This window comes from Oncorhynchus nerka, linkage group LG4, assembly GCF_034236695.1.
Source record: "Oncorhynchus nerka isolate Pitt River linkage group LG4, Oner_Uvic_2.0, whole genome shotgun sequence".
Taxonomy (NCBI): Eukaryota; Metazoa; Chordata; class Actinopteri; order Salmoniformes; family Salmonidae; genus Oncorhynchus; species Oncorhynchus nerka.
Genome location: NC_088399.1, coordinates 45,088,920 through 45,114,372, shown reverse-complemented (window position 1 = coordinate 45,114,372; position 25,453 = coordinate 45,088,920). Strand labels below are relative to the sequence as shown.

The 25,453-nt window shown below is 44.7% G+C and overlaps 3 protein-coding genes across 3 annotated transcripts in view; 2 read left to right on the top strand and 1 right to left on the bottom strand.

Moving 5' to 3' along the window:
• The first annotated feature begins 106 nt into the window (after positions 1-106).
• Positions 107-4,181, top strand: LOC115128948 (cytochrome P450 2D15-like). The gene is made up of 9 exons (XM_029659085.2): positions 107-602; positions 746-908; positions 1,104-1,256; positions 1,427-1,587; positions 1,786-1,959; positions 2,059-2,197; positions 2,450-2,637; positions 3,088-3,229; positions 3,691-4,181. Exons 1-9 carry the CDS (start codon positions 438-440, stop codon positions 3,882-3,884), a joined length of 1,479 nt encoding a protein of 492 aa, XP_029514945.1. The 5' UTR covers positions 107-437; the 3' UTR covers positions 3,885-4,181.
• Positions 4,182-5,316: 1,135 nt separating this feature from the next.
• LOC115128947 (rabphilin-3A-like) overlaps positions 5,317-25,453 on the top strand; it is a 46,256-nt gene continuing 26,119 nt past the window's right edge. The window contains exon 1 of the mRNA XM_065017575.1: positions 5,317-5,476. The gene's annotated coding sequence lies outside the window, so the exon portion shown is untranslated. The remainder of the gene's footprint in view (positions 5,477-25,453) is intronic.
• Positions 16,567-25,453, bottom strand: part of LOC135571515 (collagen alpha-1(III) chain-like) — an 18,506-nt gene continuing 9,619 nt past the window's right edge. Inside the window, exons 9-10 of the mRNA XM_065018113.1 lie at positions 17,144-17,265; positions 16,567-16,771 (exon numbers count right to left, since the gene is read on the bottom strand). Coding sequence (XP_064874185.1) covers positions 16,567-16,771; positions 17,144-17,265 — 327 coding nt within the window. The remainder of the gene's footprint in view (positions 16,772-17,143; positions 17,266-25,453) is intronic.

Sequence of the window (25,453 nt, the reverse complement as noted above, 5' to 3'; positions counted from 1 at the left end):
AGCTCTTACATTCAGCTGTGGAAGCCTGCCAGCACTGTTGAGCAACCATATATCTTGTGGCGTGCCCAGTCTCCAGGACTGTGTGTCCATGCCTGCACGCGAGCGAGCCCCTACGAACTGCCTTTGTATCCGTTGTTGCTCACTTCAATAGTAACGTTAACAACAAAGGATTTAAACAAGACTGACCTCGGATCTGTTCTTAGTGGGGATAACCTTCTCCCACCCTAAAGGTAAAAGAACCGTGTTGACTGTGTGGTCATAAGTATATCGACACTGGGCACTCCAAGGAAACTCACAAATGTAACTGGGTGCTCCCATGTGATGTGTAGCCTAAGTCTTGGTCTCTGTTATGCCATAATCTCTGGCCAATCCTTCTTTACGCCCTCCCAGTCTATGAGGGCAGCAGTGTGTTGTACCCTCAGTAACAGATTCCTAAGATGGTGGGGACATTCTTTCTGCTCTGTATCGGATCCTGTCTCCTGCTGCTGGTTGTGCTGAGGCCTCGGAGGCCCAGGAACTTCCCGCCGGGACCACCGCCCGTCCCCATATTTGGGAATGTTCTGCAGCTGAGCATGAAGAATCCTATGGCTGGCTTGGATAAGGTAAGAAGACGGAACGAGCACTCGAGAAAGTTGCAATGTTTTTATTTTCTTCATATTTTGGGGTTTTCAAAGGTGAAGTAGGCCATGAACAAACATGTAGGCTTTAGCTAAGCGAGCTAACAGTCTCCTGTATTGTTTTCTAGCTGTCCGGAGAGTATGGTGAGGTGTACAGCCTGTTCCTGGGCTGGAGGCCTGCCGTGGTGCTCCATGGTCTACAGGCGGTACGGGAGGCACTGGTGACTAAATCCGTGGACTTTGCTGGACGACCACAGGGCATGATGGTCAACCACGTTACAGAGGACAAAGGTGATATGCGTTAGCCATGCAACAAGATATCATATAATTTTATACTGCTGTCATATTACATTATACCATGTATTGCATGGCAGTGTATTGCAATGATTTAGCTCTACCGAACCATGTTTTAATGGCGGTTTCTAGAGATTACAGGTATATTGTGGCTCAGGCTCAGAAGATTAACCCAGTGTTTCACCACCACAGGTCTGATCATGGGTAACTACGGGGCGGTGTGGAAGGAGCACCGGCGCTTTGCTCTGACCACCATGAAGAACTTTGTTCTGGGGAAGAGATCCATGGAGGAGAGGATCCTGGAGGAGACGGATCACGTCTGCACTCGGCTGGGAGAGAATGCAGGTATGTAACCCTCATCTAACCCGTCGTTGAGGATCAAAAAAAGGTGTTGATGAGTTGAACTGGATACTCAATGTCAACTTATTTGTCAAGGTTTTTAGAAGAAGTGCTTTAATTACTGTCAAATGTGTTGGAAACAAACGTCTTCATAGCAACAGTGTGTTATTTGTCAGGTAAATCCTTGGACCCTGTGACTCTGGTCCACAGCGCTGCGTCCAACATCATCTGCTCGGTCCTGTTTGGTCATCGCTATGACTACCAGGACCCGGTCCTTTCCTTCATCATCAACAGCTTCAAGGAGAATGCTCAGATTGCTAACGGGCCCTGGGCTGCTGTGAGTTACAAATACACTCAATTGAACCTCTATTGCAGCATAAAAAGATCACAGTTGTTGCACGCAACATTTCTCAGATCCCCAACGTCTTTAACGTTTTTACCTGAAGTAGATATTTGGGGAATTCTATTCTTTATTTAGCTCTATGGACACTTATGTAGTCATTCATTAGGCCTTTATGTGTCATTCTCTACGCAGGTCTATGACAGCTTCCCACTGCTGCGGCGGCTGCCCCTCCCCTTCCAGAGAGTGTTTGACAACTACAGAGCTCTGAAGAAACACACCGTGGAACTAGTGGAGCAGCACAAACGCACACGTGCACCGGGGGAGCCGCGAGACGTCGTAGACTGCTATCTGGATGAGATGGACAAGGTGTGTGTGTGTTATCCTGTCTTTAGTGTTAAATGACTGAATGTGTTTATACCACTGTTATTACATTAAGTTATAGCAGATCTATAACGTGTTCTCCAGAGAGGTCCAGAGGGGTGTGTGCTGGAAGAGGGGAGGTTGGTGATGTTACTACTGGACCTCCATTTCGCTGGGACTGACACTAGCTCCAATTCCATACTCACGGCGCTGCTCTACCTAGCTACACACACACACATACAGGGTGAGTGGACGCACACCCTGGCTTTAGCTCAGTGGGCTAACTCAGTCTCATTGTCACTCAGGTGGCCCTGGGTTTGATACTCATTGGCAACATCATGTTATCACTGCAAACTGTTCCTACATGAGCTGTCTGGCACAGGCCAGGACACGCATTAGCTTAAGACAGTCGGTCGGTCCCAAAGGAGGCTGACAAAAAGTATTAATTTCTCTCCCTTTGTCTTCTCTCTCTTTGACTCCATCCCTGACTCCCCAGCCCAATGTCAGACAGAGATTGACAGTGTTCTGGGGGGGAAGGAGAGAGTGTCGTTTGAGGACAGACACAGGATGCCCTATGTGATGGCCACTATCCATGAGACCCAGCGTCTAGCCAACATCGCACCGCTAGGGGTGTTTCATGCTACCACCAGACCTACCAAGCTCATGGGCTATGACATACCAGAGGTACACACACAGATAACCTTTTAAATTACACACACACACTCACACTCACACAAGAGACAGATCTGGTCAATGTTGGCCCTTTGGGGAACAAGACTTGTGGGCTATAACATACCCAAGGTGATAAGTGACATTCACACACAACACACACACACACACACACACACGAATGCATTGACCTTCAGCATTCAACATGTATGGTCATGAATTTGGCATTATTCCTTCAGTTGTTATTGGTGCCTCTCCCCATCTCTTTGTGTTTTTCTCTCTCTTGCTCCCTGCACACCTCTGTCTCCTATTACCTGTCTTTCTGCCTGTCTTCCCCTTATCATTCTATTTCTCTCCATCCATCTGCCCCCCTACATTTTCCTCTCTCTCTCCCTCCCTCCCCCTCTCACTCACTCTCCTTCCCCATCCCTCTCTCCTTCATCTTTCCCTCGCTCTCTGGCAAAGGGGACTCTGGTTATCACCAACCTCACCTCTGTGCTCTTCGAGAGCAGCCAATGGGAGCGTCCAAATGACTTTAACCCTGCCCACTTCCTGAATAATGACGGGCAGTTTGTGAAACCAGAAGCCTTTCTGGTGTTCTCGGCAGGTAAAACTGATAATAAATAGCTTCTGACAACATGGCCACCAGTTCTATCAATCATATCAGTGCAGATGAATGAGAGGGGACGAGGAGAGACTATCGAGATGCAGCCTAAGGTTATAGACAGGAATACTGTCATCTTATTCTCTAGAGAGAAACGGAGCCGTTCAGTGGATCTACAGGTGTCTGAGGTTTATGATGTAAATCCTGGGCTGTTTATGTAACTAGTGTTTAGTTCTGGATTTATATAACTGCTGTTGTTAGTTATGTAAATGTGACAAGTCATGCTTCAGCCCCTGCTGGCCAAGTAGACAGTTTTAATAAGCAAACAATCAGAGACAAAGAGAACAGAAAGAGTGAAATTGGTAGTTAGGCCAGTGAGATTTTGTACTCTGTCATTATGTTACTGTGTGTGTGTGTGTGTGTGTGTGTGTGTGTGTGTGTGTGTGTGTGTGTGTGTGTGTCAGGTCCTCGTGTGTGTCTCGGGGAGCTGCTGGCACGTATGGAACTCTTCCTCATCCTGGTCACTCTGCTGCAGCGATTCCACTTCCTGTGGCCAGAGGATGCTGGGAACCCTGACCTTTCACCTGTGTTTGGGGGTATCCAGTCACCCAAACCCTACAGGGTATCAGTCAGACTGAGAGGAAACCAGGGTGCCTGATGGAACCAGTTTGAGCCAGTGTTACTTTTAAATATGTCCCCACATCATTATGGAGTATGGAGGGGCTCCCGAGTGGCGCAGCGGTCTAAGGCACTGCATCTCAGTGCTAGAGGTGTCACTTCTGACCCTGGTTCGATTCCAGGCTGTATCACAACCGGCCATGATTGGGAGTCCCATAGGGCGGCGCACAATTGGCCCAGTGTCGTCCGGGTTAGGTTTAAAAATGTAAAGCATTGTGATATTTTTTATTGTGTTTGGCAGCTGTTCCATCATAAAATCTGTTTGGTTCATGTTCAAGTCATGTTTTCATTTTTTTTTTATAGCAAATGGCATGTGATCCACTGCCATGCGTCATTTATCCCTGTAAAGCTGTCTCAGGTTTATCCTGTACCTCATTTCAATACTTGCACAGCTCTCCTGAATCAGCGGACTTTAAAACGAGTAATACGTTATATAGCCTTGTGCGTGTGTTGGGGGGGCAGGCGTGAGTTTTATATAGGCTTTTCAAGAGGGGCCATGCCCGGTCAATTAGGCAGCCAATGTACCGTGGCGCGGGAGAGAATGCTGTAGCACTGCAGAACCTAGTCCACTGCAAGACCTAGTCTCTCCTCTGTCATGGCCATGAACAACCTCAAGAGGGCTACAGTGAGATCACTGAATCACACACACGCACACACACACACACACACACACACAAACAAACCCTGTAGCAAGGACACTCTTTATTAAGACAGAATCAGTGAATCAGTAACCTCAGCAGGGGGTCAGGAGGGTCAGTTGAAATATTTCCTTTCCCTCATATTCTAATCTCTATTCTAATGAATTAGAACATTCTAGAATAGGACTGTGCATTTGATTTGTGGACTATTGTATTCAGATTGTATGGAACAGAATAATGCGTGCAGCTGATTTGCTCAGAGGGAAATAAGGAATAGGACTATAAATAGAAGGCTAGTAAATAGGAAGACACTGCCTCGTGGTATTGTGGATAAAACACCTGGGCATGCACAGTTAACCTGGTAGGTTTAACCTGATAGGTTAATCAAGGGATTATCATTAGGGTACAGCCATGATGATGAGGATGTGTCATAATCATCATCATCATCATCAATTAATTGTAATGAACAACAATGCATAGCACCATTTATTATCAAAATAAAAAAAGGGCATGCAAAATCCAGGGGTATAAATGTAGTGAACACTACAGTGCATCTTCACCACCATCAGCATAGGGAGCTCCTCCACTCCTCACATCTCTCCTCCTCATCTCCCGTGTGGGAGGGGTTTCCCTCCTGTGGGTACGGTAGTTGCCTCTCAGCCCCCGTTTCTCCTTTCAGCGCGCGACTGAGAGGGAGGGGGCGGGGTTCAGGGCTCGCGGCTTTAAATGAGGAGGTCGGACTACTCGGTCGCGTGCGAGTGGAGGGAGTGTATGGGGACTGTTGTGGAAAGAGCGCTCCTATAGAAATTGTGACAGTCGCACAGAGGCAGGACGCTTTATTTGACATTTCTCTCTCCATCTCTATTTCTCTTACATCTCCAATCTCTGTCGGAGGAAGAAAAAACATTTAAAAGAACTGTTGGAGAAGTGTCAGGTAAGAGAAGTGAGAGCATTTTGATTGTGTGTCAGTATGTGGTTGATTGGGGAAAAAAAGATGCCGTTAGATTAGAAGGACTCGACAAGAATGAATTGACCAATATGGATTGCAGGAATCCATTATTCAGGATGTAAATAGTCAACATGTGCCATGTCTGAGAAAATTATACATCTTGTGAACATTTTAGAGGGGGAAGAAAATGTTGACTTATGTGAACATAGAAAATGACTTCTATTCATTCAATTCCTCCCTTTCCAGTAATTGAATGCCCCACTCTGTGTCACCACTGCAGGACATAATTCATTACAGTGAGATCCACAAAGAGCTGCATACTGAAATGACAGGAGAGATGTCTCTGTAACCTCAGTCCCCAGCCTCTTGTGGGTATATTGACACAAAAAGACTTGGGCTTAATCCCTTCTGGGGATAGAAGAGTGCGGAACAAGGTTCTTAAGGGGCAATAAAACCAAGCTTTCCTTGCCATGATCTCTTCAGGCCATATTCTCCCCCTTCCTTCACTGAGGACTCATTTACATTTGACGTGTCAAGCTGCAAAGTACACCGATTAGAAATAGCAAGTCAGCTACAGCAGAAACAGACAGTCGGGACAGATAGTGTGGAGTCGCTCCCCATTACTCCCCATTGTACCGACAGCCACTGTTTCAGACCTGTCTCACGCGCACACTCACGCCGCACACTCACGTAGCCCGTCGGTAAACGAGGTGAGGGAGCCTTCAGTTGCTAACTATAACACATACTGGCAGCAGAGAAAGGTCAAGATGAAGAACAATGTGAAATAGGAGAGAAGCAAGTCAGAGAATAACATTATTGTCATGCTACAAGGTATGTGCGTGCCTGCATGCGTGAGTGTGGAGAGGTCAAAGGTCAGGTTATGATTCCCTATAGAACATGCTCTAGCTGCAGTATATTGATCAGCTCTTATTTTCCCATGGTCTACAATCCCCTGTGATAGGTATTATTGACCGTGTGTGTGTGTGTGTGTGTGTGTGTGTGGGATGGAGAGTTAGGCGCTGACTGAGGTGCTGAAACTGACAGTGCTTACATCACTCACTCCAAACCCCCACTGCTGCTGAAGTCAGGGGAAATATTCACCGGGTTGGGGGTTTTACCCTCTTAGTAGACAGATTTAAAAGGGATACATTGCAGATTGATCCTCTGGGGTCATCAACTAAAACAGCAAGTTCAAGTGTATAGAATGGCGTCAGGCATGATGTCTATTGTCAGAAAGTCCCTGATCTTTCCCCTTGTCTTTTTGTAGTTGGACTCCTGGCTGTAATATAGTGTTCCTGTATTGGCACTGCTGCAGCCTGCAATATACAGTAGCGCTCCTGGAAAAGCACTCAATGTGATCCATTACTCCGCAGTAGAAAGAGCAAGAGGGAGTTTGTCCTAGTTTTACAATGGTAAGATAAGACAGTGCTGCTGGACTTAATTACAATCTGCTGTGGACATTTATCACCCTGGAAAATAATTAAGATGGTGAGAGACGGATGTGGATGGATGCTGTAGTTGTTTATGAGCGCATGATGCTGGAGTCTGGTTTGGCACTGTCTGTATAGCACTGCACTGTCTGTATACTCTCCAGCTGTAGATGATGATGAGCTGGGAAGGATGGAGTACTCAGCCATGTTGTAATGCCAAACATGCTATCAGTCGTTACTCCGTTACTACTGCAGTGCAGTAGCAGGCTGCTACTAGTGCTACTACTATTACTATTATTACTACTACTACTACTAGCACTACTACTACTATTATTATTATTACTATTACTATTGCTACTAGTACTACTACTACTATTATTGCTACAATTACTACTTCTAGTATTACTATTACTACTACTAGTACTACTACTACTACTAGCACTACTAATACTATTAATATTACTACTACTGCTACTATTGCTACAATTACTACTTCTAGTATTACTATTACTACTACTATTATTATTACTAGTACTACTATCACTATTATTACTAGTACTATTACTTTACTTTCCGGTACCTGGAAGATAATAATATTTCTTGGGCACACACACACACACACGCACACGCACACACGTACGTATGTAGAAAAGAATGGGAAAGGATAGCCTGCTGCCATTGCTTATTCGTTTCATACATTATAGACTCTCCATGATGATAAATGGAGGTCAGGGTTGGGGTGAACTCAATTCCAACCTAATCCATTTAACCAATCAACTCACATTCATGAGTTGGACCGTTTCCCATTGCTTTCAATGAGAATTTCCCACCTCATTTCATCCAGGATGTTGGAATGTATTTTCTTCAGTTTGACACAGTTGGAACCTAGAGTAATTGACTTCCTGTCCCAAATCTGCAGGGAAAGCGATGTCGTCCACTACTTCCCTGGCTGCTCTCTCTCATGACAGATATTCTCCAGGCACAACAAAATGTGACCAGAGGTGATTGATTAGCAATGTACCATGAGTATGTTTGGAGTGTGTATAGCCATCAAGGGTGGTGGTGTTGTGCGTATGTGGAAGCACTAGTGCGTGTTAGATGCTGAATCAGGCGGTTGCATATCCTTAGTGAATATTAAGGCGTGTCCATTTCCTCTGAGTACCATACTGTTAATATGTTTTGTGACAAGTCGTTCCCTGGCTGGGAAAATGAATGTGTGAGGGAACCAGAACTATAGATTCATTCTGAACCTGAGACCTGAGCTGAATGTTGACGCTGCATGGCCACACAGCCGTATATGAAAGAGAAGGATAGAACTACACACATCCACGAGCTGGATAGAGATAGAGAAACAAATGAGCTCTTATGAGCAGAAAATCTTTGGCACATTATTCCCAGTATTGGACACCCCATTTCTTACAGAGAGGTACCCTACTGGTGCTGAGAAGTACCCTTCAAAGGTGACTAACTCTCCTCCTGGAGAGCTACTTAGTATGCAGGAATGTGCAGGACTTTTGATCCCATGAGTAGGGTTGCCAGTGGAGATTTTAGCATGTATATCTTGGTGCGGCAAACAAACAAAAAATGTTTTTAGATGCATGCCAGCAAAGCCACTACACAACACTAAACATGACATTAATTGCACTATAACAGTGAAAAACTGTGCCCACAAACTGTTAGGTCCTACATAAAGCTGTCCCAACAGCAGAGGTTTCTTTTCAGCACCATGGCGTGAACCCTTACCACTGCTACACCTGGCTATCAGCGGAGCCTTGTCTGGCAGCGAAACAGTTCAGCCTCATTTACTGCCTTTTATAAAACATTGCTGATATGGCTGACTTGCTTAAACAAATGTGGTTTCTACTGAGTTGAGATGTACAAACTATGGCATAAGGGAACGATGAGCGGATAAGAGGCAATCCATCATTTCGATTAAGACATTAATGAGCGAACTAAGGTGGACGTAGTCAATATAACTATTTGTTCAGCACTTTTGAAATGTACAGCGTGAGAATTCAGAACATGGGCCGTTCTTACAGTGTTCTCCCTGTACACCAAGTCAGAACTGTAGGATAAATAAATGGGGAAGGGACGAGGAGGAGGAGTAGTAGGAAGGATCGGAGGACCAATGCACAGCGTGGTAAGTGTTCATGATATTTATTATAACTCAGAACACTAACGAATAAAACAACAAAGAGAACTAAATTAAACCGAAACAGTCCTGTACGGTGAATACACACAAAACACAGAACAGAAAATAATCACCCACAACTCAAAGGTGAAACCAGGCTACCTAAGTATGGTTCTCAATCAGGGACAACGATTGACAGCTGCCTCTGATTGAGAACCATACCAGGCCAAACACAGAAATCCCAAATTATAGAAAAAAGAACATAGACTGCCCACCCCAACTCACGCCCTGACCATACTAAAACAAAGACAAAACAAAGGAACTAAGGTCAGAACGTGACAGATACCTAGTCAGTTGTACAACTGAATGCATTCAACTGAAATGTGTCTTCTGCATTTAACCCAACCCCTCTGAATCAGTGAGGTACGGGGGGCTACCTTAATAATCGACATCCACATCTTCGGCTCCCGATATAAGCAGACAATGAAAGCTATTACAATATTCAATGATTACATTTCTCTAAAACTGGTTCTAGGCTACATTTGCACCACCAAGTCAGAACAGTATGCACCACCAAGTTATGATGGGGAAAGGGACCAAATTATTTGGGTGAGGCACATGGGCTACTAACAGCTTACTACACAACATACACTTAGTATTACTTTCTTAGCTACAGTATACATCCCTGGCATATTACATCATTTATGCAGCAGCATACAATACATTTTTGGGCTCACCTTGCTGTGCTCACTTAAACAGGAAGGTGGCGCGGTGGTCCTTCTTGTGGGCAAATGTTGTCTTCAAACATTGTCATCAACCCCCCTTAAAATATTTAGATGCACTATTGTAAAGTGGCTGTTCCACTGGATGTCTTAAGGTGAACGCACCAATTTGTAAATCGCTCTGGATAAGAGCGTCTGCTAAATGACTTAAATGTAAATGTAAATGTAACGTCTGGCATTCTCTGGATTTATGGTGCTTTCAAAACAACTTGGAACTCTGGAAAAAAAAACAAGGTTGAATCATGACGTCAGTATCTTTAGGTCGGAGCTCTAGAAAGTGGCCTGAGTTCCCGACTTGGAATTCTGAGTTGGATGACCGTTCAAAACATACTTTCCCAGTCGGAGCTTGATATTTTCAGAGTTCCAGTTGTCTTGAACTCACTGAAGTCTGAGATTTCCCAGTTCCAAGTTTCCAGTTGTTTTGAAGGCAGCAGAAGTCATGCTGGATTGACAGCATGGTCAATGTATTCGACCTATTCTGGCCCATGGTGTTGCATGTGATTGTTTATCCTTAAAGAGACCCTTAATAAAGATAGGTGTCCCGCTAGCAGGACAACTTCTGGTAAAACTGGAGGGCGCGCAATTCAAATCAATAATCATGAATATTATGGATTTTAAACATTTAGGTCTTAAATCGGCTGAAAGCTTAAATTCTTGTTAATCTAACTGCACTGTCCGATTTACAGTAGCTATTACAGCGAAAACATGCCATGCAATTGAGGATGGTGCCCCACGTCAAGATATTTTTCCGCCGGCACAGGTTTCATACATTCACATATAACAGTTAAATATTCACTTACTTTTTGAAAATCTTCTTCTGATGTGTCATCCAAAGGGTCCCAGCTATAACATGTAGTGTCGTTTTGTTAGATAAAATCCTTCTTTATATCCCAAAAAGTCTGTTTAGTTGGCGCAATCGATTTGACTCATCCACTCGTTCAACTTGCAAAGAAAGGAATCTGAAAATCTACCCCTAAAACTTCGTTTCAACAAGTCAAACTATGTTTCTATGTACTCCTCAGATACCCTAAAATGTTATCAAACTATAATATTTATTTCGGAAAGAAGTATGTTCAATAGGAAACCGATTTTAGCAGGTGCGTAATGTCTTCATGGCGTGCGCAAACACGAATTTCCAAGACTGTGTCTTTCTACTTAAACTGTTATTTGTTATTCAATTTTGAAGTTACAAGCCTGAAACCTTGAACATAGACTGCAAACACCCCGTGGAAGCCATAGGAATTGCATCCAGGGAGTTTTCAATATAACCTTTCACTTGCATTTCTAAGAGGATGGTCTCTCAAAAAAGAAAATATTCTTTCCAATGGTACCAATTATATGCATATCCTGGCTTCAGGACCTGAGCTACAGGCAGTTTACTTTGGGAACGTCATTCAGGCAGGAAGTGGAGAGAAAAGGGGCCTAGCCCTAAGAAGTTAAACCCAGACTTGGACCACACAGCCTCTCCACTGAATAGCAGGCTAGTGATTAATTTGCAATGCTTGCAGTTAGCCATTGATTCCTTCCAAACCACTCATTGTTGAATTTGAGATTTCCAACTTGTTGTGTAATGTTTATGTCCAATGGCCGATGAGCACCGATACATTTTATTTATCATTTCTCTTCATATTACAAGGATTGAAAAGGATTTGCCAGTAGATTGTCGACCTGATTCATGATGATGACTACTAGCTAAGATTTTGAAAGTATGATGTTGACATGATCAGTCCAATAAAAAGCATGAGCTGGCGCACACTCAGAGAAAATTATGTCGTGTGGATGTGCTGACTAACCGAGAACAAGCTGTAAGCTACAAAAACAAAGTCGCACACCATATATATCAGCTCCCAGTAATTTATTAGGTAAAGAAACACCAATGGTATGGCATCACTGTGTCTTCTTCAGGGTAATGTCATGAATGCTTGAACCAGTTTATGTAGACAAACAGGGTAATGTCATGAATGCTTGAACCAATTTATGTAGACAAACAGGGTAATGTCATGAATGCTTGAACCAGTTTATGTAGACAAACAGGGTAATGTCATGAATGCTTGAACCAGTTTATGTAGACAAACAGGGTAATGTCATGAATGCTTGAACCAGTTTATGTAGACAAACAGTGCAATTAGGGGTCTGTCGTAATTGCTACAGTAGTTTGATCAGAATGAACCAAGCGAAACTGTTAAGAGACAATAGCTCACCGCATATTGAATATATTATGTCATTGTTAGCATTAGCATTAGCATAACATTAACATTATTGTTTCATAAAAATGTTACCTATATATTTAAATATTTCCAATTTCATTAAATGTTTTTGTAATATTCTGATTCAACCATAGTGCATAATAAGCATCATCAACAGGGTATTTGTCTGATAAGCTGTAGAAAGAATACATTCATTTTCAAGACCTGTTCGCAGAAAATACAATTGTTCATAAGAATGGTGATGAAATAGATTACTCCCTTTGTCTTGCATGAGATGATACCCCTAACAGGAATTTTTCGATCTGTATGTGGATATCTGAGAAGGATGTTTTTGTAGTGCTATTGCACTGTGTGCATGAGCCACATTTGTAGTTCCCATTTGGAATGGATGTCAAGAGTGTCTGAGTGGGCTCAAGGGATCAGGTTAGATCTCACCAAGCTGTCCCCAATATTGTGACCACTCTTATTGAACACCAGTGGGGGTTCCTTGAAGAGGTGTACAATGTTGTTTTCCTTAAAGTATTATTTTTATGTTACTGTCTCCACTACAACATAAATACTCAAGTACATGTCATTTTATCCTTCTGCTTCTTCTGGGGAGTTCAAATATGGCCGACCGGTGGCTTCAAAGCCTCTCACTGGCCAATACATAGCATCAGTAGTCCAGAAGTTTATATATATCGTTGTTCCTTCCTGAAGATGTGTCTCTGGGGACCTTCTTCTTCCCCTTTATATCTCCTTCTATCCATCTCTTCTTCATCTATCCTTCTCTTCCTCTCTTTATCCACCCACCTCTGACCTCTACTACCCCTTGTTCTCTTTCTATCCCTCACTCCTGAACCTCTTCCATCACTGACTGACCAATGGCTCAATGCTATGGATAATGGCAGGTTTGTGGGTGTATTATTTTTAGATTTCAGTGTAGCATTTTATTTAGTGCAAAATTATTGCATTATGGAGGCAGCATTGAATTGGGTACAGTCATATCAGGAAACAGTCCACCTATATCAATGAGTCATTTTCTTCCCCTCATGCTTTAAACTGTGGAATGCCTTGGGCCCCTAATTTACTTAATACACTGCTCAAAAAAATAAAGGGAACACTTAAACAACACAATGTAACTCCAAGTCAATCACACTTCTGTGAAATCAAACTGTCCACTTAGGAAGCAACACTGATTGACAATAAATTTCACATGCTGTTGTGCAAATGGAATAGACAACAGGTGGAAACTATACGCGATTAGCAAGACACCCCCAATAAAGGAGTGGTTCTGCAGGGGCTGACCACAGACCACTTCTCAGTTCCTATGCTTCCTGGCTGGTGTTTTGGTCACTTTAGAATGCTGGCGGTGCTTTCGCTCTAGTGGTAGCATGAGGCGGAGTCTACAACCCACACAAGTGTCTCAGGTAGTGCAGCTCATCCACGATGGCACATCAATGCGAGCTGTGGCAAGAAGGTTTGCTGTGTCTGTCAGCGTAGTGTCCAGAGCATGGAGGCGCTACCAGGAGACAGGCCAGTACATCAGGAGACGTGGAGGAGGCCGTAGGAGGGCAACAGCCCAGCAGCAGGACCGCTACCTCCGTCTTTGTGCAAGGAGAGCCTGGAGATGCCGTGGAGAACGTTCTGCTGCCTGCAACATCCTCCAGCATGACAGATTTGGCGGTGGGTCAGTCATGGTGTGGGGTGGCATTTCTTTGCGGGGCCGCACAGCCTTCCATGTGCTCGCCAGAGGTAGCCTGACTGCCATTAGGTACCGAGATGAGATCCTCAGACCCCTTGTGAGACCATATGCTGGTGCGGTTGGCCCTGTGTTCCTCCTAATGCAAGACAATGCTAGACCTCATGTGGCTGGAGTGTGTCAGCAGTTCCTGCAAGAGGAAGGCATTGATGCTATGGACTGGCCCGCCCGTTCCCCAGACCTGAATCCAATTGAGCACATCTGGGACATCATGTCTCGCTCCATCCACCAACGCCACGTTGCACCACAGACTGTCCAGGAGTTGGCGGATGCTTTAGTCCAGGTCTAGGAGGAGATCCCTCTGGAGACCATCCGCCACCTCATCAGGAGCATGCCCAGGCGTTGTAGGGAGGTCATACAGGCACGTTGAGGCCACACACACTACTGAGCCTCATTTTGACTTGTTTTAAGGACATTACATCAAAGTTGGATCAGCCTGTAGCGTGGTTTTCCACTTTAATTTTGAGTGTGACTCCAAATCCAGACCTCCATGGGTTGATACATTTTTGTGTGATTTTGTTGTCAGCACATTCAACTATGTAAAGAAAAAAGTCAACAATAAAAATATTTCATTCATTCAGATCTAGGATGTGTTATTTTAGTGTTCCCTTTTTTTTGAAGCAGTGTATATACCAACAACCTTCCTTATGCCTTATCTGAAACTCAAGCTACTATATTTGCAGATGATACTACAATTTATACATCAAGACAATCGGTTCAACAAGTATAGCAAGCTCTACAAGTAGATTTGGTTAATATCAGGGAGTGGGTTTGCTGGAACAAAATTGTTTTGTTTGAACACCAAGAAATCCAAGGTTGTTGGTCTGTTCTACCAGGAAAAGGTCAACACAGCATGGAATACAATTAAGTACGAGGGGAGTAAAAATTGAGGAAGTGGCAGAAACCAAACTTCTAGGGGTGCAGCATCTCAAATAACTAATCTATGTAAAAATATATATATTACATGAATGCATGATCAGATGGATAGCTAAATATTTACCGGGAAATATTATTAAGCGAACAACCCAAGCATTAATTGGGAGTCAGGTGAACTATTGTTCTGTGTTCTGGGGAAATGCATTAGCAAATGAAATTAGGAGGCTGGCGTCCTACCTGGGCGCATACCTGGTTGACCGGGGTGTTGGCGTTGGAAATCCACGACGAGGCCTGGGTCCAGGATGTCTCTGGCGTTGAAGAACCTGTCATACGTGGAGTACATGTTTTTGGGGGGAGTGGGAGAAGACAAAGATGTCATCAATGTAGACGAAGATGAACCAGTTCAACATGTTGCAGAGAACATAATTTACCAGAGCCTGGAACACAGCAGGGGCATTGGTGAGGACAAATGGCATGACCAAATACTTAGTGGCCTCTGGCCGTGTTGAAGGGGGTCTTCCACTCATTCCCCTCCCGTATCCGCACCAGATGGTAGGCGTTCCGTAGATCCAGCTTGGAAAACACAGCGGCTCGAAGGCCGAGGAGATGAGTGGTAGCGGGTAGCTCTTCACCATTATCCCATTGAGTTCCCGGTAGTTGATGCATGGGCATAGGCTCTTGTCCTTCTTCTCCACAAAGAACCCTGCGCCGGCGGGAGAGGATGAAGGACATATAAATCCTGCAGCTAGGGAGTCCTCAATGTGGGTGCCCATAGCCTTGGTCTCCGGTCCCGATAGCAAGTACAGTTGTCCCCGGGGCGGAGTGGTACTAGGGGAAAGGTCAATCCCGCAGTCATATGGTCGGTGCGGCAGAAGTGAAGTGGCCCGGGCCTTGTTGAACACCTCCCGAAAGTCCTGGTATTCTGCGGGAATGATGGAGAGGTCCGGGGCATCTTCCGAGCCCCCAGGAATACGTCCCGGGGAAAGTTGCGCCGTCTTCACAATGGACTCCAGCCCATGATGGCACCAGTAGACCAGTTGATGAGGAGGATTGTGTCGCTGGAGCCAGGAGAATCCCAAAACCACTGGAATCTGAGGAGACTTCATGAGCAGGAATTGAATAGTCTTGCTGTGATTCCCTGACACCCGTAGGTTGATGGGAGTGGTAATATGAATGACGCGGCCTATAGATCGCCCATCCAGCGCTCTAACATCCATGGGAGAAGAAAGGGGCTGAGTGGAAGCCAGGGCAGCATCCTAAAAGCTCTCATCGGTCCCAGAGTCAATGAGGACCCGGAGAGATCTAGACTGCTTTCCCCACAGCAGAATGGCATGAAAAGGGGTGCGAGCAAGGAAAGCAAGAAAGCTCTCCATATGGCCCACCAGAGTACTCACTCCTACCAGTGAGCCTGGTCTTTTTAAAAGACAAGAGGACACAAAATGACCAAGAGTCCCGCAATACAGACAACTCTTCGTGTTGATCCTGTATTACCGTTCCGCTGGCTACCTAGTTGCATAGGCTCGGGAAGCGGTGGCTCAGCCGTCTTCGGCAACTGGGGCGGCAGGGTAGCCTAGTGGTTAGTGTGTTGGACTAGTAACCGGAAGGTTGCAAGTTCAAACCCCCAAGCTGACAAGGTACAAATCTGTCGTTCTGCCCCTGAACAAGGCAGTTAACCCACTGTTCCTAGGCCGTCATTGAAAATAAGAATTTGTTCTTAACTGACTTGCCTAGTTAAATAAAGATAAAAAATTTAAAAACTCTCGGGGAAGGTCAGTAAAGCCTCAGATTCTCTTGGCAACGAGATCGTCGGGGACTTCCGGGATGACTCGGAGGCAAGATGGAATCCCTGGAAGGGCAGGCAAAGTCAAATTTCCTCTCCCTCCGTCATTCCTGTAGTCGCCCATCGATTCAGATGGTCAAAGCGATGAGGTAATCGAGATCCGTAGGTAACTCCCGAGCTGCAAGCTTGTCCTCCTCCGAGACGCCGTGCAGGAATATATCGAACAGTGCTTCCTGGGTCCAAACACTCTCCGCTGCCAACGTGCTGAAATCCACACCATCTGCCACACAGTGAGAGTCCTGCCGAAGCTGGATTAGCTTCCGGGCAGCTTTTCTCCCGGAGAATGGGAGTAAAAAACATTCAACTCCCCGCGAACCCCTCCAGACTAACGCATATGACCAACTGTTGTTCCCATACAGCAGTAGCCCAGGTGAGAGCCCTCCCAGACATCAGCGTGATGAGAGAGGCAATCTTGGAGCAATCCGGGGGAAGGAGGAGGGCTGAAGCTCGAAAATGAGAGCACCCTTCGCTAGAGACACCTGACAGTTGATCGGCTCTCCATTGAAGCGTTCCGGGGGGGGGCTCCCGAAAAGGTGGAGTGACCGATGAGATGGCACTGCTAGTTACTGAGTTACTGAGGGGCTGTGGGGTTACCACAGTTGCTCCAGCAAAATATACAATGCCCAGTCATGGCGTTCAGCCAACGTTTGGACCCCCTCCCTAAGGCCACGAAGCAGTTCCTCGTGCCTCCAGATGGTTGCTCCTTGAGAGGAGATGGTGTCGCGCAGCTGTCCCGGGACTGCTGGGTCAGTCATGGCCAGTTCGTACTATCAGGTTTGAAGGTAAGACCCAGATGCAGACTGTGTCAAAGTAAATGTTTATTACAGCAACAGGGGCAGGCAAACGACAGGTCAAGGCAGTCAGGGGTTGATAATCCAGAGTAGGGGCAAAGGTACAGGATGGCAGGCAGGCTCAGGGTAAGGTCAGGCAGAGGTCGGTAATCCAGAGGTGGGGCAAAGGTACAGGATGGCAGGCAGACAGAGTAGTCAGGCAGGCGGGCTCAGAGACAGGACAAGCGAGGGTCAAAACCAGGAGGGTGAAAAAAAAAGAGAGACTGGGGGAAAAGAAGTAGCTGAGACAAAATGCTGGTTGACTTGACAAACAGAGAACACAGGTGTAAATACACAGGGGATAATGGGGAAGATGGGAGACACCTAGAGGGGGGTGGAGACAATCACAAAGACAGGTGAAACAGATCAGGGTGTGACACTTGGCTTGCCATCAATCAACACAATAATTGAAAAAGAACATGCTAATTTTATTCCACAATGTACACCATTTAAAACAGCCAAACTCTATTCACAACACTATTCAGTTGGTAAGAGACAGACATTAAGTAAATACTAGGAATAAATTGTCCACATCTATGTGTTATAAAGACAGAAAAGAGGAATAGTCCAAATAACATTTCGATTTAGAGCAATAAAGAATTTGAAAAATGTATCTGAGCAAACCAGAAACCATTCAAAATATATATGCAAACAATACTATTTTAACTATTTAAATATAATAAATTGGAAGGTTGTGCGGGGACTATGGTAGATGAAGGAATCAATATATATTTTTGCACTATTAGAGTATTTATCTGGTTAATACTGTATGTCAGTGTATTATGTCTGTTTATGTGTTATATGTGAAAATGATCATATTCTAAATTATATTTGAATGTTTAAGGAAACCATGTTTGATGTCTTTGATACCATTCCACACATTTCCCTCCAGCAATTACCATTACCAAGTCCGTTCTCCCCAATGAAGGTGCCACCAACCTCCTAAGCTATCTGCCCAGCCCTGACCTGTCACATCTTCACCTCCATCCATCTCCTCAGGTCATGCCACCTGTGATTGAAGCAGTAGATTGACAGCAGGGCTGTCTGCAAGAGAAAGAGAGAGGGGGAGATGGAAAGAGAGAGAGGGGGAAAGAGAGAGAGAGAGAGAAAGTGAGAGAGGCAAAGGGAGAGAGTCAGAGGGAGAGGGAGAAAGAAGGGAGAGAGAACAAGCATTCATTAGCATAAGGCCTATGTTGTTGTTGTGGCGGACTGACTGCTGCCCCTAGTGTATCACACACACGCGCACACACACATGATTTCACTCTCTCAAACGAGCACTGTTGCCTTCCCTCTGCTAATCAAGAGGGCTATGAACTGCCATGGACCCCAAGCCCACCCCAATACCCCGCACACACATGCAGAGAGAGAGAGAGAGAGAGAGAGAAACTGAGCTGCACTTCTTAACCTCCTGCTAAATGTATGACCATTTTAGAGACACATATTTCCCTCAGATTACACAGATCCACAAAGAATTTGAAAACAAACCCGATTTTGGTAAACTCCCATATCTACTGGGTGAAATGCCACAGTGTGCCATCATAGCAGCAAGCTTTGTGACCTGTTGCCACAAGAAAAGGACAGCCAGTGAAAAACAAACACCATTGTAAATACAACCAATATTTATGTTTATTTATTTTCCCTTTTGTACTTTATCTATTTGCACATCATTACAGCACTGTATATAGACATAATATAACATATGAAATGTCTTTATTATTTTGTAACTTTTGTGAGTGTAATGTTTACTGTAAAAAAAATATTCACTCTTCTTCCGTTTTGTCATGCTACAACCTCTACTCTAAAATGGATTTAAAAAATGCCGTCCCCCTCCCCCCATCAATCTACAGACAATACCCCATCATGACAAAGAAAAAACAGTTTTTTTTGTGCAAATGTACAAAATAAAATAAACTGAAATAATTTATTTACATAAGTATTCAGACCCTTTACTCAGTGATTACAGCCTCGAGTCTTCTTGGGTATGACGCTACAACCTTGGAACACTTGCATTCTTCTCTGCAGATCCTCTCAAGCTCTGTCATGTTGGATGGGGCGCGTCGCTGAACAGCTATTCTCAGGTCTCCAGAAATGTTAGATCGGGTTCAAGTCCAGGCTCTGACTGGGCCACGCAAGGACATTCAGAGACTTGTCCCGAAGCCACTCCTGTGTTGTCTTTGCTGTGTTCTTAAAGTCGTTGCCCTCTCGGAAGGTGAACCTTCGCCCAGATCTGAGGTCCTGAGCTCTCTGGTACAGGTTTACATCAAGGATCTCTCTGTACTTTGCTCAGTTCATCTTTTCTTTGATCCTGACTAGTCTCTGTACTTTGCTTCATTCGTCTTTCCTTCGATCCTGACTAATCTCCCAGTCCCTGCCGCTGATAAACACAGCAAGATGCTGCCACAACCATGCTCCACCGTGACGCTTGGCATTCAAGCCAATATGTGTTTCATCAGACCAGAGAATCTTGTTTCTCATGGTCTGCGAGTCTTTAGTTGCCTTTTGGCAAACTCCAAGCGGCTTTCATGTGCCATTTACTGAGGAGTGGCTTCCGTCTGGCCACTCCACCATAAGGGCCTGATTGGTGGAATGCTGCAGAGATGGTTGTCCTTCTGGAAGTTAATCCTATCTTCACAGAGGAACTCTGGAGCTCTGTCAGAGTGATCATCGGGTTTTTGATCACCTCCCTGACCAAGGCCCTTGATCAATGGAAACAGGATGCACCTGAGCTCAATTTCGAGTCTCATAGCAAAGGGTCTGAATACTTATGTAAATAAGGTATTTTATTTTTACTACATTTGCAAAAATGTCCAAAAAAAATCTGTTTTCACTTTGTCTTTATGGGGTACTGTGATTGATGAGGGAAAAATAGATTTGTATAGATTTTAGAATGAGGCTGTAACGTAACAAAATGTGAAAAACTTCCAAGGGCACTGTATGTGTTCTCCTCCTGTACAACCCTTTGAAGTCACAGCAGAGTCCCAAAATCTACAAGCCGTTTAGTCTTTTCCTATAGCCATATTTGTTAGCGGTCTTCTCCTTCAGCACACTGAGGTGTGTGTCGTCAGCTCCTCCCTTCAGCGACTGAGGAAGATGTTTCCAGACAGCACTGCCATATCAGAGCTTTAAGCCTGTCTGTGTGTGTTTGTGTGTATGTGCTTTCTGCAGACTTAGTATTGAGCATTTATCTGCGCTTATGTCATTAGACCGCGTGTGCATCGTGCATGTGTTTGTCGGTATATCCACAGAGAGTCATCAACAGGAATAGAGGGAGGGGATGTGGAGAGCTCCAAGCTTTATAATCTGCTTCCACTGAGTGAAGACTGGAGAGAGACAGGAGAGAATGAGAGATGAGAGGAGGAGAGGAAAGAGGGTGAAGATAGGAGGATCCATTGTCATCCAGCTGTCAGGGTAAGGAATCCCATGGGAATGTAATTCTCTAGAATCTTCTATGTTCTATAAAGAACTCCCACTACATCAGCATATATCACAACCAGGGAATCCAGGATAAGTGGAGTAGCAAAATTTTTTCCCAATGGTGGAAAAAGGAAAAACAAAGCTTTTAAAATCATTGCATATCAAAATATTTGGACAGTTTTAACGTGGAATACCCTTCAATTATACTGTGAATTTGGAAAGTTTTCAAACCCCTTGACTTTTTTCACTTTTTGTTACGTTACAGCCTTATTCTAAAATGGATTAAATCATTTTTCCCACTCATCAATCTACACACAATACCCCATAATGACAGAGCAAAAACAGGTTTTTAGAAATGTTTGCAAATGTAAAAAAAATATATATAAAATATCACATTTACGTAAGTATTCAGACCTTTTACACAGTATTTTGTTAAGGAACCATTGGCAGCTATTACAGCCTTGTCTTCTTGGGTATGGCGCTACAAGCTTGGCACACCTGTATGTTTGATTGGGTTCAAGTCCGGGCTTGGGCTGGGCTACTCAAGGGCATTCAAAGACTTGTCCAGAAGCCACTCCTGCGTTGTCTTGGCTGTGTGCTTAGGGTTGTTGTCCTTGTCCAGCTGAACCTTCACCCCGGTTTGAGGTCCTGAGCCCTCTGGAGCAGGTTTTCATCAAGGATCTCTCTGTACTTTGCTCCTTTCATCTTTCCCTCGATCCTGACTAGTCTCCCAGTCCCTGCCACTGAAAAACATCCCCACAGCATGATGCTGCCTCCACCATGCTTCAACCGTAGGGATGGTGCCAGGTTTCATCCAGATGTGACGTTTGACATTCAGGCCAAAGTGTTCAATCTAGGTTTCATCATACCAGAGAATCTTGTTTCGCATGGTCTGAGAGTCCTTTTGGCAAACTCCAAGCGGGCTATGAAGTACCTTTTACTGAGGAGTGGCTTCCGTCTGGCCACTACCATAAAGGCCTTAGTGGTGGAGTGCTGCAGAGATGGTTGTCCTTCTGGAAGGTTCTCCCATCTCCAAAGAGGAACCTCTTGAGCTCTGTCAAAGTGACCATCGGATTCTTGGTCACCTCCTTCACCAAGGCCCTTCTCCCCTGATTGCTCAGTTTGGCCGTGCGACCAGGTCTAGGAAGAGTATTGGTGGTTCAAAACTTCTTCCATTTAAGAATGTCGGAGGCCACTGTGTTCTTGGGGACCTTCAATGCTGCAGAATTATTTTGGTACGCTTCCCCAGATCTTCGCCTCGACACAATCCTGTCTCGGAGCTCTACGAACAATTCCTTTGACCTCGTGGCTTGGTTTATGCTCTGACATGCTCTGTCAACTATGTGACATTAAATAGACAGGTGTGTGCCTTTCCAAATCATGTCCAATCAATTGAATTTGATGTCAGGAGATATCAGACCATTTCTTACATGAATATGTCATTTTGATTTGTCTTGCCTTCCAGGTCACCTACTTGGTCATTTTGTAAATATATATTATTTTCTGGAACTTCTAAACTTGAAACGTCCCTTTTTCAGGACCCTGTCTTTCAAAGATAATTCGTAAAAATCCAAATAACTTCACAGATCTTCATTGTAAAGGGTTTAAACACTGTTTCCCATGCTTGTTCAATGACTCATAAACAATTAATGAACGTGCCCCTGTGGAACAGTCGTTAAGACACTAACAGCTTACAGACGGTAGGCAATTAAGGTCACAGTTATGAAAACTTAGGACACTAAAGAGACACCAAAAGAAAGATGCCTAGGGTCCCTGCTCACCTGCGTGAACGTGCCTTAGGCATGCTGCAAGAAGGCATGAGGACTGCAGATGTGGCCAGGGCAATAAATTGCAATGTCCGTACTGTAAGACGCCTAAGACAGGGAGACAGGGCGGACAGCTAATCGTCCTCGCAGTGGCAGACCATGTGTAACAACACCTGCACAGGATCGGTACATCCGAACATCAGACCTGCGGGACAGGTACAGGATGCCAACAACAACTGCCCGAGTTACACCAGGAATGCACAATCCCTCCATCAGTGCTCAGACTATCCTCAATAGGCTGGACTGAGGGTTTGTAGGCCTGTTGTAAGGCAGGTCCTCACCAGACATCACAAGCAAGCATGCCTATGGGCACAAATCCACCGTTGCTGGACTGGCAGCCAGGACTGGTAAAAAGTGCTCTTCACTGACGAGTCACGGTTTTGTCTCACCAGGGGTGATGGTCGGATTCCCGTTTATTGTCAATGGAATGAGCATTACACAGAGGCCTGAACTCTGGAGCGGGATCGATATGGAGGTGGAGGGTCCATCATGGTCTGGGGCGGTGTGTCACAGCATCTTCGGACTGAGCATGTTGTCATTGCAGGCAATCTCAATGATGAGATACAGGGAAGACATCCTCCTCCCTCATGTGGTACCCTTCCTGCAGGCTCATCCTGACATGACCCTCCAGCTTGAGAATGCCACCAGCCATACTGCTCGATCAGTGCGCGAATTGTCAGTGTTCTGCCATGCCCAGCGAAGAGCCTGGATCTCAATCCCATTGAGCATGTCTGGGACCTGTTGGATCGGAGGGTGAGGGCTAGGGCCATTCCCCCCAGAAATGTCCGGGAACTTGCAGGTGCCTAGGTGGAAGAGTGGGGTAGCATCTCACAGCAGAACTGGCAAATCTGGTGCAGACTATGAGGAGGAGATGCACTGTAGTACTTAATGCAGCTGGTGGCCACACCAGATACTGACTGTCACTTTTGATTTTGACCCCCCTTTTGATCAGGGACACATTATTCCATTTCTGTTAGTCACATGTCTGTGGAACTTGTTCAGTTTGTCTCAGTTGTTGAGTCTTGTTATGTTCATACAATATTTACACATGTTAAGTTTTCTGAAAAGAAAAGCAGTTGACAGTGGGAGGACGATACTTTTTTTGCTGTGTTTACATGTACCCATCTCATTGTTATTCAATTATTAGAGATGCACAAATTGCTTTTGCACCCACCATGCGTCATGTCCGCAATGGTCATGTGAGGTGAAATGTTATATATTTTGTGATGTGATCTGTCAGTTTGTTTGTTTGACCTGACGAAGATCCCTTTCGGATGGAAACGTTGTCAATAAAGCGGTGAATTGGGAGCTTTAACAGTATGCGGGCCTTGTTGTTCTTTACTAGTCTTTATTATCCCAGCACCAATGTTTTTAAGGATGTGCGTATGACCACAAACTTTTCAATCAATTGAATTTACCACAAGTGTACTCATCTAAAAGATGATCAATGGAAACAGGATGCACCTGAGCTCAATTTCGAGTCTCATAGCAAAGGGTATGAAGACTTACTTAAATAAGGTATTTCTGTTTTTTAATTTTAATAAATCAGTTTTTGCTTTGTCATTATGGGGTATTGTATGTGGATTGATGTCTATTAATTTTTTTTATCCAGTTTAGAATAAGGCTGTATGTAACGTAACAAAATGTGGGAAAAGTCCCGAATACACTGTATATATTATTAGGTACCGTTCACGAAAGTGGATGGCTCCTGCACACCCTGAGTCACGTGACCGTGGCTTGCTAAATAAAGCAGGCAGACAGGCTTCGAGGCATTCAGTTACTGTTCGATTGAATGTTAGACTTGACAAAACGAGTGACCTAAGCAACTTTGAGCATGGTATGATTGTCGGTGACAGGCGTGCCGGTTCCAGTATCTAGGAAACCTCGTGGGCTTTTCATGCACAACAGTGTCTAGGGTTCACCGAGAATGGGGCGACAAACAAAAAGACATCCAGTCAGCAGCAGTCCTGTGGGCGAAAACAGCTTGTTCATGAGACAGGTCGAAGGAGAATGGCAAGAATTGTGCAATCTAACACGCGGGCCACAAACAGGCAAATAACAGCACAGTACAACAGTGTTGTGCATAACGGCATCTCGGAATGCACAGCTGGTCAGTCCTTGTCACAGATGGGCTATTGTAGCAGACGACCACACCAGGATCCACTTCTATCAGCTTAAAACAAGAAGCGGCTCCAGTGGGCACGCGATCCACTAACACTTGACAATTGTGGAGTGGAAAACAATTGCATTGTCCCAACGAATCCCAGTTCCTGTTGGGTCATGCTGATGGCAGAGTCAGGATTTGGCATTAGCAGCATGAGTCCATGGACACCTGTACAGGCTGGTGGCGGTGTTGTACCACCAGCCAATCTGCAGGTAACTGCCTGATGCCATCAAGTCAGCATGGACCCACATCCCTCCCGATTTGTAGAATCCATGCCCCTAAGAATTCAGGCTGTTCTGGAGGCAAGGGGGTGTCGACACGGTACTAGACGGTATTAGATGTAATTAATAAACTAGCCAGTTGGTGTATAGACAAACTGATTGACTACAGAGGTTTTCCAGAGCTGTTAGGATTCCTGAGGCAGTGGAAAATCCATAGAATTAGAAGTGGTTGGACTCAGAATGTAAGGACCGACGCTGGAGACGAGAAGAGGAGGAAAGAGTGGGAGCAGGCGTGACAGGAATAACCCTCTAATTATACGACTGCAGCATTACATGCCTGACAGTACCAGAACTGGGTTCAATACATGTGTATTTGATTATTTGTTGTGTAAATACTTGTTTTTTTGTGTATTTTAGTATTTTCAAATAATCTGGCCCAAATCAAGTAGTAATTTTCTATAAAAGCTTACAAAAAAATATGTATACAAAATACTTATTTC

Excerpts from the sequence above, each read along its gene's own strand:
- LOC115128948 (XM_029659085.2), top strand. The coding sequence starts at position 438 with ATGGTGGGGACATTCTTTCTGCTCTGTATCGGATCCTGTCTCCTGCTG. Across the intron at positions 603-745 it reads CTATGGCTGGCTTGGATAAG|CTGTCCGGAGAGTATGGTGA; the intron begins GTAAGAAGACGG and ends ATTGTTTTCTAG. Across the intron at positions 1,257-1,426 it reads TCGGCTGGGAGAGAATGCAG|GTAAATCCTTGGACCCTGTG; the intron begins GTATGTAACCCT and ends GTTATTTGTCAG.